Below are 16,834 nucleotides of genomic sequence, written 5' to 3'. Positions count from 1 at the left end.
ATACAAAAATTGAGGATACGGACAAAATCAGTGTAAATGTCATCATGATCATTGTCTTATGCTTTATGAATCATTTGATATCAAAACATTAAATAATTGCACATACATGCTGATCAGAGGCATAAACACATAACAATTTTATCAGACAATGCCTCGGGAAAAAAATGAATATCGCAACTAAAAAAAAAGATTCATTAGACCCGTGCTTATAATTTTTTTGGTACACATACATCCTACCTTTCCGGAAAGCTTCCTCTAGTGACTCTGACTATTTTAAGAAAATTATAATTCTAATTTTGACAAAAGAAAAAAAAATATTCCTACAATTCGATAAATTAAAAAGAGACCAAGAGATCGATTATTACATTTCCGAAAATATGGTTTAAATTTCGATTAACGCTCTCTGCTTGTCCATTATAAAACATTTTATTTATTTATTCATTTTTATTTATTTATTTATTTATTTATTTATTTATTTATTTATTTATTTATTTATTTATTTATTTATTTTATTCTTTTACTTCTACACTTTCTTTTAATGATGGAAAAACTATTAAGGTATACATGTAAAACTTTCTTTTCCTCTTCTCAGTTGAAGTAATCGTAATTAAGTTAACAAAACGAAAAATAAACTCGGGGTATCTCGGAAGTTTCTTCCCATAGTAAAGATAAAAAGCGAGGGTTTCCGAATGTACACGTTAAACGCAAAACACGATACACGATAGAACCTGATAAACGATCTTCACGATAAACGCAAAACACGATAAACGCAAAACACGATAGAAAACGCAAAACCTGATAAACGCAAAACACGATACGATAGGATACACGCACGATACGATAGGATACACGCACGATAGGATAGGATAAACGCACGATAGGACACGATAGAATTGTAAAGAATAACGTTGCGGGTACTGTATATCAGTACAATGTCTATATATCAGCACACTGTCTATATAACAGTACAATGTTTATATATCAGTACAAAGTCTATATATATCAATACAATGTCTATATATCAGTACAATGTCTATATATCAGCACACTGTCTATATATCAGTACAATGTCTATATATCAGTACAATGTTTATATATCAGTACAGTGTCTATATATCAGCACACTGTCTATATGACAAAGTCTATATATCAGTACCATGTCTATATATCAACACACTGTCTATATATCAGCTCACTGTCTATATAACAGTACAATGTTTATATATCAGTACAAAGTCTATATATCAATACAATGTCTATATATCAGTTAAATGTTTAATATCAGCACACTGTCTATATAACAGTACAATATCTGTATACATCAGTACAATGTCTATTTATCAGCACACTGTCTATATATCAGTACAATGTCTATATATCACTTCAATGTTTATATATATCAGTACAGTGTCTATATATCAGCACACTGTCTATTTTACAATGTCTATATATCAGTACAATGTCTATATATCAGCACACTGTCTATATATCAGTACAATGTCTATATCTCAGCACAATGTCTATATATCAACACAATGTCTATATATCAGTACAATGTCTATATAACAGTACAATGTTTATATATCAGTACAAAGTCTATATATCAATACAATGTCTATATCAGCATACTGTCTATATATCAGTACAATTTCTATATCAACAAACTGTTTATATATCAGTACAATGTCTTTTTATAAGTACAATGTCTATATTTCAGTACAATGTCTACATATCAGCACAATGTCTATATATCAGTACAATGTCTATATTTCAGTACAATGTCTATATATCAGTACAATGTCTACATATCAACACACCGTCTATGTATCAGTACAATGTTTTTATATCAACACACTGTCTATATATTAATAGTACAATGTCTATATATCAGTACAATGTCTATATATCATTACCCTGTCTACATATCAGTACACTGTTGAAATAAGTATTCAGCACCCAACACAGCAGTCACTCTAGCGTAATTTCTTTGTTTGATAAGAGTTTTCATTTAGCCACCCTGTTGTGATTTCTGTTTTTATGTGAGTTTTGATTTAAACCACTCCGTAATTGATTTTTTTATGCCTCGCCATGAATATGGCTGGGGCATATAGTGTTTGTCATGTCTGTCTTCCGTCCTTCCGTCCGTCCTTCCGTCACACTTTGCGTTTAGCTCTGTTCAAAGCTCAGTTTCAAAGAAACTATCCAAGATATTTTTATCAAACTTCATATGCTGATAGATATTGATGAGAGCTATGCAACTGCATCAACTTTTTTTGACCTTGACCTTTCCTTTGACCTTGACCTCACTTTTCTTAAATAAGTGTTTGGCTCAGTTTTAATGAAACCATTCAAGATATTTTTAACAAACTTCATATGCTGATACATACTGATGAGAGCTATTCAACTGCATCAATATTTTTTACCTTGACCTTTCCTTTGACCTTGACCTCACTTTTCTTAAATAAGTTTTTAGCTCAGTTTTAAAGATACCATTCAAAATAGTGTTATCAAACTTCATATGCTGACACATACATTTATGTCAAACTTATATACTGATACATACTGATGAGAGCTATTCAACTGCATCAATATTTTTTCACCTTGACCTTTCCTTTGACCTCACTTTTCTTAAATTAGTGTTTAGCTCAGTTTTAAAGAATCCATTCATAATATTTTTATCAAACTTCATATGCTAATATATACTGATGTAACCTTTTCAACTGCGTCAACAATTTTTGACCTAGACCTTTCCTTTGACCTTGACCTCATTTTTCTTAAATTAGTGTCAAACTTCATATACTGATACAAACTGATGAGAACTATTCAACTGCATCAATATTTTTTCACCTTGACCTTTCCTTTGACCTTGACCTTATTTTTTCTCAATTTGTGTTTAACACAGTTTTAAAGAAACCATTCATAATATTTTTATTAAACTTCATATGCTAATATATACTGATGTAATTTTTTCAACTGCGTCAACAATTTTTGACCTAGACCTTTCCTTTGACCTTGACCTCACTTTTCTTAAATTAGTGTCAAACTTCATATACTGATACATACTGATGAGAACTATTCAACTGCATCAATATTTTTTCACCTTGACCTTTCCTTTGACCTTGACCTTATTTTTTCTCAATTTGTGTTTAACACAGTTTTAAAGAAACCATTCATGATATTTTTATTAAACTTCATATGCTAATACATACTGATGTAACCTTTTCAACTGCGTCAACATTTTTTGACCTTGACCTTTCCTTTGACCTTAACTTCATTTATTTTAAATTAGTGTTTAGCTCAGTTTTAAATAAACCATTCAAAATATTTTTATCAAACTTAATATGCTGATACGTATTTATGAGAACTATTCAACTGCATCAAAAACGTTTGACCTTGAACTTTTCTGGGACCTTGACCTCACTTTTCTTAAATTTGCATTTTGCTTAATTTTAAAGAAACCATTTAAGATATATTTATGTAAGCTTATGCACTTATACATAATTTGGTGAGAATTTATCATCTATATCAAACTTTTTAGATTTCAATTTCAATTTTAAAGAAACTATTCAAGATATTTTCATCAAATTTCATACACTAATACAAATTTTCATGTTGCATTACTAATATACCCTCGGCGGGGCATTCATGTCCTATGGACATATTTCTAGTTTTATGTGAGTTGTGATGCAGTTCGTCTTGAGTGATTATTTCTTTTAATGTGAGTTTTGATCTAGTTAGTCTGGAGTGATTATTTTTTTAATGTGAGTTTTGATTTAGTTAGTCTGGAGTGATTATTTTTTTAATGTGAGTTTTGATTAAGTCACTCTGGAATGATTTCTTTTTTCAATTTGAGTTATGATTAAGTTAGTCTAAAGTTTTGTTTTTTTTTTAAATTGTGAATTTTGATTTAGTCATTCTGAAGTCTGAGGTGATTACTATTTTAATTCGAGTTTTGGAGTGATTTCTTTTTTAATGTGAGTTTTGATTGAGCTAAGGATTATTTGGAAACAGGAGTACATAGGATTTCTATCAGTGGTTTAAGTGAAAAGGTCAGCCATTTATTTTACATAACTACATTTTCAAAGGCATGATTTTCCCCCAGCATTGATGTAGTCTACAGTGTTGATGTACATGTATAGTATTCTGTTGAAGAGCATGAAAGGAGGAGCATTTAACAAAAAAGTGTTAAACATTGGAGGATCAAATGTCAAACACTTTGTTGTTTCTTTGAAATATTGATTATAAAGCTGTTTATTGAATTTAAGCGCGTCTGGGGCACGACTCTTACAAGCCTTCTGTTGGGAGGTACCAGCAGTTACTTGTATTGAATCATCAAAGGCAAATACGAGATATTGCATGTTCTATTACGAAAGAATAAGGGCCATTCTGTAGAAAATTTCGCTAGGTCTCTTACTGAAATAGAGCACGTTTAGTATTATTGTCTGTCTATTGCGGCACGATATTTTTGTAAGCCATTTTCTTGCCACTATTTGTTGAAGTAGAAGCTTCCGGTAAACGCTCTTAGGAATAAGATTCAATCAGAATTTTATTGTTGAATTTGTACAGAGAATTGGTTAACAAGACAATTGTCTACAAATGTCACGTCATCTAACTCCAGAATATATATATTGGTGACAGAATTCAATTGTTCATCATGAGATCTGATTCCTCCCATTAAAAGGCGAACAAAAAGTTAGAATTGGAAGAAGCTAAATGTATACAGTAGATTCCTCATTTGTCCAGAATTTTAATTACATGATTACTTTGATGGAGGTTTCTTATAAATTACCTAATATAAATAAAGGATAATTACATAGTTTCTGCTATAAAGTATAATGGGGTTTTTTTTAATAATTGTTGTCTATTTGTAAATATATGTACATATTTTATAATCATCTCCCCAGCTTATAGGGCCTATAGAAATTTAACAAACATTTTGATGATTTTGATGATTCAGAGGTTTATTTATTTTTTTTTTTAAAGTTGTGTAAATATTATCTTAGTAGTTTGTGATAGTGCTAATTTCTTTTGTTCTTTTTCTTTAGTATAATTTTCCCTTCCTCCTCCTCCCCCCACCCCCCCCCCCCCCCCCCCCCCGTGCAATTAATTATTTGTCACGGAAAAGGGATTTGGATTTTTAAGTACATAACTAACTTTCAAAATTGTGCATTTTAATAAAAAAAAAAATATTGGAATTGATTTTCCGGTGTACACACACATTAACAAAAAAAAAAAGCTTTGGTGACATCATTACAGCAGCATCAAGAAATAGCAGAAAACTGAAGCCGAGACGAGCTCCAGTCATCGGAATTTCCCCGTGTTGATAGGAACTCATGTATATAATGAGATTTTTTCCGCATGTTAAAAAAATATGTCGTAAAAATAGATGAAGACTGCAATACAATGGGCGCGTGCTAACGCATTGTGTTGTTGTCTCAACAGATAGCCGCACTTGACTATTATGTGTTCTCGCAATCATTGAAGGGAACAACTAGAGCTTATAATAGGAATAACAAACAAGTCGTCATTATCCCGGTTACTTTGTTAGAGGGATGCGCACTTCTCTCAGTCTCGTCTCCTCACGGAGTGGACAGTTGCTAATTGAGCGAGTCCTCTAACGAAATCAATGCTAGAGCGTGCTGGTATTTTTTAACCGCTGCACTTCATTCTGACCAAGCGTCATAGAAACCTGACTACCATAATCACCCCAGTGTTTGTCTATTACAATTCATTGTTGCATTATTCAACAGCTGTTAGCAAGAATCTGGGTTTGTGAGATCTAAGTATGGTCACCCTGTTTACTTAAATCCTATAAATATGAGTGTGGAGGGAGATGAAACTGAATTTAAATAGCGGGACACAAACTACAAGAAAAGGCTTTTTCCTTCCCGGAGTTTGCTAATGACGGATAGATACTGCTAATGTCGTAACAGCAGTCTAATATTTGATGTCCATCTCAGCATGATTCTTGCACGTGGACTTGTGATTCTGACGGGAATATATACGCTTCATTTCTCACAAGGAATCAACAACACGGTGAAATTGGCGGTGCTACTTCCTGGGGAAGGGAAGTTCCCTTTCGTGAAACATAAAGTTCTCCCCGCAATAGAGATAGCCGTGAAAAAAGTAGAAACTCGCCAGTATCTTCCGAATCATCACATAATTATTAATTACCGAGACGATGAGTGTTCGGAGACCATGGGTCCTTTACGGGCGATTGACCTCTATGTTGAGAAGGACGTGGACGTCTACCTGGGTCCCTGCTGTGACTTCGCCGTGGCTCCTGTCGCCCGTTTCTCACCTTACTGGAACATCCCCGTCATATCCGCCGGGGCTTTTGTCCAGGCTTTCTCCGACAAAAAGAATGAATACAAGTTACTTACCCGTATGTTAACGACGTACGGAAAGATGGCTGAAGTAGTGTTTGAAGTCATCCAAACGTTTAACTGGACCACCGTCGGTCTCTTGTTTCATAACAATGTCGTTAACCGAGAGAGGAGTAAAAGCACAGAATTTTTCACTATGGAAGCTATTTTTCACAGATTTAAAAAAAATGCATCCGAACCTTGGTATAAAATGTTTGATGAGGGAGTAAAAAGCTCTTACAATATACAGTCCCTACTTGAGGAAGCATCTGCAAATACCCGCAGTAAGTATACATTAGAGACGATAATATCCGCTTACTGTGTAAGTTTGTGCAATATTTCCCTTTCAGTCTTACCCTTGGTTTGGATGGTGACCTTGATGCTTCTCCCCCTTTTCTGGACCTTTATTCCTTGTTTTATCGTTAGAACACGTTGCACAATATAAATTGTTTAAAGAATAAACTAATAATAATAAGGTAATTTTTTGGCCTGTATTTAACATAAATTTGCTATAAGGATTATTTTTAACTTATTTTTATTATTTGCCATTTAAAAACTCAACTGTCATAGGTTAACGAAATTAAAGATGGACCCGATATTGCAGATTACAACAAAACTAAATAAAAAAAAAGAAATAGATTCACATTTAAAATTCAATTGATAAGTTTTTTTTAAAATGAGCTTCTTCTTACAAGTACAATTTTGACCATAAAACCAATCCATTCAAATTAATCTAAGTGTCTCTGATTTATTGCTCTTTGAAATGTTGCATGCTTGAAGCGAATTAATAATTAAAAGACAGTATTAAAAAATCAATTTTATGGTAGCTCTTTATGATTTAGACTTGTATTCAATCTAAAAGTTAGACCCACTAGCTCAAAGAATAAGTGATTGAATGCTCAGCATATTGTTCTTTTGTATATGCCAAAACGGTCTTTTAATAAAAGAAGATGGGCTTGTCTTCTGTTATATTAAGCCAGTATTGTTCTGGATTGGCGATTCTGCGGCGAATTACAGCTATTTCCTCTTGATATAAAACCATCATCTGATGTACAGATTATACCATAAACTCCCTTAATCAGATTTCTCAAACCGATTTATGCTGAGAAAAAGGAACAAAAAAGAGTCATCACGCATTACATTACCGGCCATTTTAAAATGACGTCTTGGAGTGAAACAAAAAGGCATTTTGTCGGAATGCGATAAGATGTCCATTAAGGCTTTGACAATAAACAGATTTGTGGGCCCGCTAATTAAGCGGCTTATATAGGTCTTCTTCACCCGACTCTGAAATACCAAATCCTGTTTTATGGTGATTATTTTGTTGTAAGATAAACTGCTGTTAGCGGTGGATAAGAGACATCTTTCTGTTCACTCGTATCAATTGTTGCTTTTACGCTACTGAATTTTCTAAAAGAAATAGTTTTGAGTAAAAAATGCTGAAAGAAGATGGGTGAACATGACGAGCGAAAAGCCTTTAGTGTGACAAACATGAAGGTGAAAAATTAAATCTCAATTATGTCAAAATTTTCCTTGATATTTCATTTAACATTAAAATATACTTTATGTAAAATCTCTACAATTTGCAAAAATCTCACAAAGATTAAAATTATTTGCTTATGAAATATTATACACACACTAAAGAGAGCAAAAAGAGTCATTTTCTCATGCTATAACTCTATTTGTCGATATGACTGGGTCTTCGCTCCATTTTTTGAAAGTTAATCCTCTAAGTTTGCATAAAAATATACATTTTTAGTTACCAAAAATATGGAGCAAAGACCCACTATACCTTAAATATATACTTCCATGGCATAACATTCGCATCTTTTCAAGAAAAACTTGAAGTCCATTAAGTCAAGGGTCATATCACAAACATGATGTAAATGCCATTATATTCATCAGGACTTGTGTAGTCTGGTGGTTAGCGTGCTAGTCTCGAAAGAAAATGATACTCAAGTTTTTTATTGCTAGGGTTCGAACCCCGCGAATACACATTATTTATTTAATGAAAGAATAAATTTCGCAGAGAAAATTTTCCTGGTAGAAGTTTTGTTCATCATAATTTCATAAATTTCAATAATGAGAACTTAACGAGGTTCGCTCCTCAGCTTTTGAGCAGATTTTTATCTTAACCTATATTTAAAAGATTCTGCATAATGTTTTAATTCTTACAATAAATTTGGATTCTACAATGCCAATTCAACTATATTCAGTTAAAACTCCATGATTAAATTCCATACCAAAAGCATTAAGTGAGGAACTATATTTTGTGGCGGAAGGTTTTTTTTAGAAGAAAATGATCATTTTTTCTCTTTATAAGTATATAAAGTATGTTAAGTTTGGATTCCTATTTTTACATGCAGTCTGCACACAGAATTATTTTGTGCAGTGAACTGTTTTATACTGGTCCTAAATTATATATTAAATAAACTGTCATGAATTCTATCATCAAATTGGACAAATAAAGTAATTTAAAAGATATTGTGAAAATCAAGAAAAAATAGCCCTAATTTAAGCTTATAATTGGCAGTATTTTAGTAATATCTAAAAATTAACAACACAGACCCCCACTTTTAATTTTCTTTTCTGAATATATAAGAAATTTTTAACCATTCTTCTTAATTTCAGTAAAATGGCATTACTTCAAATGATTTTTTTGCTTGTTAAATTGTTGATGCCAGAAAAATGAATTTTTTGAGTGCAAAAAGGTCAAATAATTGAACATGCGGAGTAATTTGAAAATTTTTTCGTTGTCACAAATTTTAATGTGTCTATTCAAGATGAAATAAGACTGTGTTTGTTCTCGTAATTTATTTGAATAAAAAATATTGGAGGAAAAACTTTGAAAATTGATTTATGTGTAAGACGTTTTTACAGTGCAAAAAGGTCAAACTAAATGCTCTGTAGCGCCAAAAGAAGCGCATTGACCCCCATTTTTTGTTTTGATTTTTAATTAAGCTATGTGTTGTAAATTCTAAAAATATACTTGATAAAAAATTCTTATTACTTTTGATGGCAGGATCCAACCTCCTTAACTCTAAATACTAAATTCACAAATTGAATATGATTTTTATATATCTGAAGCTATAGGCTTTCTGCACGCGAGGTTCGCCCATCTCCTTTCCAGCATACATTACGAGGCAAAATTTGACAAAAATGGCCTTTCAACAATTTTATATAGGGACTACTGTGAGTGTCTCTGTCAAAGGATAAATGAACCTAAAAGTAAAACCATTGCTGCACTATTTTACTCTCGACGTGTACCTCTATTATGACACAATCGGTAAAATTAGACGATACGTGTATTTATTGACCTATTGTATAGGCCAATAACAAAATTGTATGCGCCTGAACAAAAGCCATAACAGTGTCAAGGTCACAGTTTTAGAAGTTTTAATCTTTGAAGGTCTAGGAGGACCACAAGAGGTCAAACTTGACACAAAGATAACGTGTGACCAACAGGTCTGTCTTGATTCTTAGCCACGGTTGTTTGAATATGATCAAGGCCACATCGTTCAAAAGTTATATGTTATTTAGGTTTTGTGATTTTTTAATGCTGTAGGACTGTAGAATTTCGTACCTCGTACCAACACAGAGTTTGATCAAAACCAGAGATGATGCAACCTTCATTCATATCAAGCCTCAGGAATTTGCTGGATTTTGTTTAAGATGGCAAATGTCTTTTTAAGCTAAGTTGATTTAAGTGTTTGTCCCTTCTTACAGATATAAGTTGCGTTGTTTTGGTTATCTGTCTCATTAGGACATTTCTGGTTGACAATACGATGTGTTATTCGATCACTTGTGCGTAATTCTACACATAATAACCTGTCAAATCAATGCCTTCAGTGCCTTGTATTTCTAATCCTACATGCGGTACATTATATTGTGAAATATATTAAGAATCTTTCTGATCAATGAGAAAAATTGGTTCCTTCATGTAATAAATGTAACTATTGTTGTTGGCCAAGCAGATTGTCGAGTTTGTAGTCCACTTTAATGTTGGATAAGTTCAAAGTACGAATTATGGTTCGCCTTGATGCTTACCCACAATACAAAATACATAAAATGACAAACTGCAGTTGAAGAATATCCGTATCTAATCGTAGATATCTGTATTTAACGAGTCAAAGCAATCAACACTAGAAATAGTGTCTAATAAATAGAATAAGTCAAAAATCACTGTTTACACAACGTTTACAACATATTTTATCCTCCTCTTTACAGCACATAACATTTGTAATTATATTGCATTTATAAAGTTTGAAATAATTTCAGTAAAATGTTGCTCATATTTCTGAAGACACTTGGATGCCATTAGAACCCATTAGTGCGGGGCTATTATATCAGGACCGCACTGCATGGCGACACTTAACAACCCACGCGACCACCAGGAAATGACATCCTTGCTACCCGAAAAAAGACAACTAACACAAGACATTTCCGGCAAAGACTTTTGTAATTGTCTCTCGCGCTCATTATGCAAGGTTTTCGATAATCGACCCTGGGTTTATACAGCTCTTCAGCATCTACAATTGAATCAATTATCATTGACTGATTCTTCTCAATTGTTTAATGGGAACAAAATATTTCATAACATTGCTGACGTTATCACCAAATGTATCTCTTTAAATCTGGTATATGCTGGAGAATGAATTAAGGATGAAGTATGTTAATGGAATGCAATATACGGCTGCAAAGTATGAAATTGGGAGACAAAATTATAGTATATCATTTTAATAATAGCTTTTCCAGTCACATTCCTTATCCCAAATAGTCTCACATGTAATTCGAACGACTAACTGTACCATTCCACAAAATTTTAATTAAATTTAGATAAGAGGAACTAAGTTGTTGTATATTTAGTTAAAATATTAAATTTTGTTTTAAAATAACTTCTCTCGATGACAGTCTATAGTTGGTTGTCAAAGAGAAAAGAACTTCTTTGCATTTTTGATATTACTTTATTTTCCAAGAAGCTCGTTGAGATGATATACATGTACATGTAAAATACAAACGTAAAATTATTACCACTTGCCATAAACAAACAAAAAGTTTCTCTCCTTCAGTTCTGGTTTGATTTCAATAAATTTGGTATAAATGTAGAGAATTTCAAGGTACATAAATCTGTAAATGTCAAATAAGAAAATAAGCTGCAAGTCCAGGTGTATTTTCTCTCCTGCTGCTAGTCTCAAGTTTCAAACCTCTCCTCAAATTTAGTCTTGAATATTAAGATTGTAAAACACATGGGTGAGATTTAAAGAGATAATACAGAAAAAAACAGTAACAATCTGTCTTCGTTTTAAACAAAAGTTAATCTGTGTATGTGAAAGTTTTAAGTTTGATTATTAACACATATGTATGAATGAAAGAAAAAAGCAGAGAAAATATAAGGAAAATCATATAGACAGTAATTCCATCAATTAATGACAAGCATAGACATACTGTCAGATAAAACGTGCGTAGTTCTGTAATGTGTTAATACAAAACGTATGTGTGTTACAATTCTCGTCTTCCGACGATAACAGGACGAGGAAGAGATACAATGCCACCCAACTTTTACACTCTTCTTCTCCACACCAAAGATAGCAATTATTTGAATAATACAAAATGAATTTATATTTGTAGATATTGGTACTAAATGAGTTCTTGAATACAAGAGAGCGTTTGTCAGAAAATCCCTTAAGGTAGTCCGAACCTCAGGTTCCAAAACTAATAATTAAAAATGCTCACAAAAATGTCTCTGAATTCTCAAAGTAATGTGTATTTTCCCACGGTAATTCTTCAAAATTCATCATGAAAGTTAATGGACTTCTAATGACCGTTTAATGGACTTTTGAGCTTGAATACTGTTCGTTATCTCCATATATTTCAATTGATTATATTATATAGGAAAAATTAGTAAATCTCAAATAAATTTTCAGGAAATGCGAATAAATACACCTACTATGCATTTTCTAATTAAAAATTGATCAATAAATATATTTTAGGATAAAAATAACTATACACTGTAGGTACCCAGGTATTTGAAGAAAATTGCATGTTTTTATGTGAAGTATTAAATCCCTAGCACTTAAACGGTACTGTAGTTTTTTTTCTATTTAATTCAATTACTTTATAAAGCATTGCGTATCTAGCGTTTCCTTTCATTGCAAACCACTATAAATCTCTTCTAGTCTCATATGCTAATAAACTGGTATCTAAGGCTAAATTAGAAAAAAATAGATTTCTTTAAATATGCATTTTTTGTAAAATATTTTTTGGATAAGACTTCAAAGAACCTTAAATCATATTCAGATGCATTATAAGAAAATTGTTGCATGAAAAGATTTCAAGTTAAAGCTTTTTTGAGACTTTTTGAATTAAACAATGAATTAAAGATTTATCCTTCCTGGCAAAGGAGCGGATATCCTTAAAACCGAAAAAAGACAAGATATGCTTTTAAAACACTGATGCTCCCGTATGGCAACTTATAGCAAATGTTAAACTTTCTCAAATGCATATCAAATATGTTGGTACCGAAAGTAAGGTCTTGTCTCGAGGAATATACCTGTGAAATATGAAAGCCCTAGCAGCAACCATTGAATAGATATGGAAAAGGTTAACTTTTTTTTTCAAAAGTATGTCAAACATCAAGGTCAAGGTCAATTGGTCAAAATTAATGGTGCCCAAGAAAAGGCCTTCTCCCAAGAAATACACAGGTGAAATATGAAAGCCGAAGCACCAATCATTCAAAAGTTATGACCAAGTTAAAGTTTCCCAAAAGTAGGTCAAACTCCAAGGTCAAAGTTCAAAGTTGTTGGTATTCGAAGAAAGGATTGGCACAAGGATTACATATGTGAAGTATGGAAGCCCTAGCACCAACCTTTCAAAGGTTATGGCCAAGGTTCAAGTTTTCCAAAGTAGGTCAAACTCCAAGGTCAAAGGGCCAAGGTTGTTAATATCTAATTAAAGATCTTGTCACAAGGATTACATATGTGAAGTATTAAATCCCTAGCACCAACCGTTCAAAAGTTATGGCCAAGGTTAAAGTTTTCCAAAAGTAGGTCAAACTCCTAGGTCAAGGTCAAAGGGTCAAAGTTGTTGGTATCCAAATGAAGGTCTTGTCACAAGGATTACACATGTGAATTATGGAAGCCCCAGCACCAACCGTTCAAAAGTTATGGCCAAGGTTAAAGTTTGGTAAAATTTTGCAAAACTGGGACAAACTCCAAGGTCAAAGGGTCAAATATGGTGGTACCCAAAGAAAGGTCTTGTCACAAGGAATACACACCTGAAATATGAAAGCCATGGCTCCAACCAATCAAAAGTTATGGGCAAGGTTAAAGTTTTTGCGGACAGACAGACAGATGGACGGACAGGGCAAAAACTATATACCCCCGAATCTTCGATACGGGGGCATAAAAATAAGTGATCATTTTCAAACAAATACGGGTTGGTCATGTAATCAAATTCCATAAAGCTCGATGTAGTAGTAGATTTTACAGACTTGTATAAGGCATAAATTATACTGAAACATGTTTTCAGTTGTATAGAAATTACACGGAAAGAAGTTTTTAAGTGTATAATTACACTATTCAAAACATGGTGTTGTCAATTGTAGAAATTACACTGATCAGATGTAATAGTTTTCATTTTTCAATTATAACAGTTGCACTTTTCAAAACATGTTTTCAGTTGACTTTTATATATAACACTGAAACATGTATTCACTTGCTTATATTACAAAAACATTGATCAGTTTTGTAAATTACACCTTATATATAAGTAATTAAGGTCTTCCGTCTCCAACGGAAGACCTTATTGTTTTCGTTCGGTTTCTTTTTCCCTATTATTATTATTATTATTATTATTATTATTATTCTTACCGATTTTGTGCACGCAAGTTCTCGGTAACCTCTTGGCCGATTTTCATGAAACTTTCAGATCTGATAGGTATTCATCTTAACCTTATTGGAAATTTTTTTCGTTGATGACGTCACTTTCCATCTCGAGATATTTAGGATTTTCTGATTTTCAGAGGGTCGGCTTGTCCTGGAAACTCCTCCGAAACGACTTAAGATATTGAGTCAAGATTTTCAGTGAGGGTAGGGGAAGGTTTGTAGATTTGCAGGCAGGTGTCCAAATCTCTCTAGCGCAAAAGGCGCCGAAGCTCGGTAGGGCTCAAAAAATGTCTCAGAAACATCTCACAAAATTTTACACCTTTTCTTTCATATCTTCATACATGTTAAGAATTTGTTAAAACATATAGAAGAAAAGTTGTGCAGAATGATACGACCTTTCATTTGATATCAAGAAAAAGGGACTGACCCCTCAAATTAGGGGCTCAGAGGCGCCAAAAGTCTCTCATCGTTAACTCTTTAACGTTCAATAATTTGTAATACATTATTGAAGCAAAGATGCTTATCTTAACAATTTAAATCAATATATGATAAGATTCTCATCATATGTTACATAATAAGGGGTCACAAGGGGCCAGAAAACTAAATCTTTGACGCTTTATATCTCGAAAAGGGGGAATATTTTGATAAGCAATACTGAACAAAAGATGGTCAGAATAATGTTCTAAACAATATGCACCTTTTCAATTTTTGTCAAACGGCCCCATTAAGGACTTGGAGGGGTGGCCCCTAAATATTTCCATTCATCATATCTCCACAATGAAAAGAAATCTCTGAATAGTTGTTGAACAAAAAGTCTTCAAAATCACAAGACCTTTCATTTGATATCAAGAATAAGGGGCTGACCCCTCAAACTAGGGGCTGAGAGGGGCAAAAAGTTTTTCATCGTTAACTTTTTAACGATCAATAATTTGAAATTCATTACTGAAGCAAAGTTGCTTATCTTAACGATTTACATCAATATATGATAAGATTCTCATCATATGTTACATATTAAGGGGTCACAAGGGGCCAGAATGCTAAATCTTTGACGCTTTATAGCTCGAAAAGGAGGAATATTTTGATAAGCAATACTGAACAAAAGATGGTCAGAATAATGTTCTAAACAATATGCAACCTTTCAATTTTTGCAAAACGGCCCCATTAAGGACTTGAAGGACTGGCCCCTAAATATTTCCATTCAGCATATCTCCATAACGAAAAGAAATCTCTGAATAGTTGTTGAACAAAAAGTCTTCAAAATCACAAGATCTTTCATTTCATATGAAGAATAAGGGGCTGACCCCTTAAATTAGGGGCTCAGAGGGGCCAAAAGTCTTCAACCTATAACTCTTTAACGATCAATGATTTCTAATACATTACTGAAGCAAAGATGCTTATCTTAACGATTTACAACAATATATGATATGATTCTGATCATATGTTACGTAATAAGGGGTCACAAGGGGCCAGAAAACTAAATCTTTGACGCTTTATATCTCGAAAAGGAGGAATATTTTGATAAGCAATACTGAACAAAAGATGTTCAGAATAATGTCCTAAACAATATGCACCTTTTCAATTTTTGTCAAACGACCCCATTAAGGACCTGGAGGGGTGGCCCCTAAATATTTCCATTCAGCATATCTCCATAACGAAAAGTATCTCTGAATAGTTGTTGAACAAAAAGTCTTCAAAATCACAAGACCTTTCATTTGATATCAAGAAAATGGGGCTGACACCTCAAATTAGGAGCTCAGAGGGGCCAAAAGTCTTCAACCTATAAGTCTTTAACGATAGATAATTTGTAATACATTACTGAAGCAAAGATGCTTATCTTAAGGATTTACAACAATATATGATAAGATTCTGATCATATTTTATGTAATGAGGAGTCACAAGGGGCCAGAATACTAAATTTTTGATGTTTTATATCTCGAAAAGGGGGAATATTTTGATAAGCAATACTGAACAAAATATGGTCAGAATAATATTTTAAACAATATGCACCCTTTCAATTTCCGTCAAACGGCCCCATTAAGGACTTGGTGGGGTGGCCCCTAAATATTTCCATTCAGCATATTTCCACAACGAAAAGAAATCTCTGAATAGTTGTTGAACAAAACGTTTTCAAAATCACAAGATCTTTCAATTGATATCAAGAAAAAGGGGCTGACCCCTCAAACTAGGGGTTCAGAGGGGCCAAAAGCAATTCATCGATAGCTCTTTGATATTGTATATAAATCAAAGGATTGATATCTAATTAGGGAAGTCTATATATATTATCATCTTTTAACAAAGATCATAGTGAAAATCATATCTCATCTTATCGAAAAATCGGACGGAAGACCTACTCGTTGCTCGCAACGAGATCTCATCTAGTTGGTATATATATTTATAAGCGAGACAAAATTTCCGCGAGCTGTGGTTTTTATTGTATATAATAATTAACAATAAAAATCTAAGCGAGAATAATATTTTGGCGAGCAGACAGACTTCCATAATTAGTAAAGTTCTTGCGAATAAGTGATTTACGGTATTCAAATTATTTTTTTTATTTGTAGGAATAAACTTCACTGAAACATGTTT

General features: G+C 32.8%; 1 protein-coding gene across 8 annotated transcripts in view; it reads left to right on the top strand.

Annotated features, from left to right (window-relative positions):
* Positions 1-16,834, top strand: part of LOC133193468 (atrial natriuretic peptide receptor 1-like) — a 265,764-nt gene that overhangs the window by 216,527 nt on the left and 32,403 nt on the right. The window contains exon 1 of one of the 8 annotated variants that reach the window (XM_061329426.1): positions 5,545-6,649. The exons of the other annotated variants lie outside the window; for them this stretch is intronic. Coding sequence (XP_061185410.1) covers positions 5,962-6,649 — 688 coding nt within the window. The 5' untranslated portion in view covers positions 5,545-5,961. Of the gene's footprint in view, positions 1-5,544; positions 6,650-16,834 lie in introns of those variants that run through there. 8 annotated transcript variants of the gene reach the window in all.

Source organism: Saccostrea echinata, unplaced genomic scaffold (genome assembly GCF_033153115.1).
Source record: "Saccostrea echinata isolate AGI-Se365-2 ecotype Australia unplaced genomic scaffold, CSIRO_AGI_Sech_v1 ptg000027l, whole genome shotgun sequence".
Taxonomy (NCBI): domain Eukaryota; kingdom Metazoa; phylum Mollusca; class Bivalvia; order Ostreida; family Ostreidae; genus Saccostrea; species Saccostrea echinata.
The sequence above is the reverse complement of the archived record's forward strand: the minus strand, read 5'-3'. Positions and strand labels throughout refer to the sequence as shown.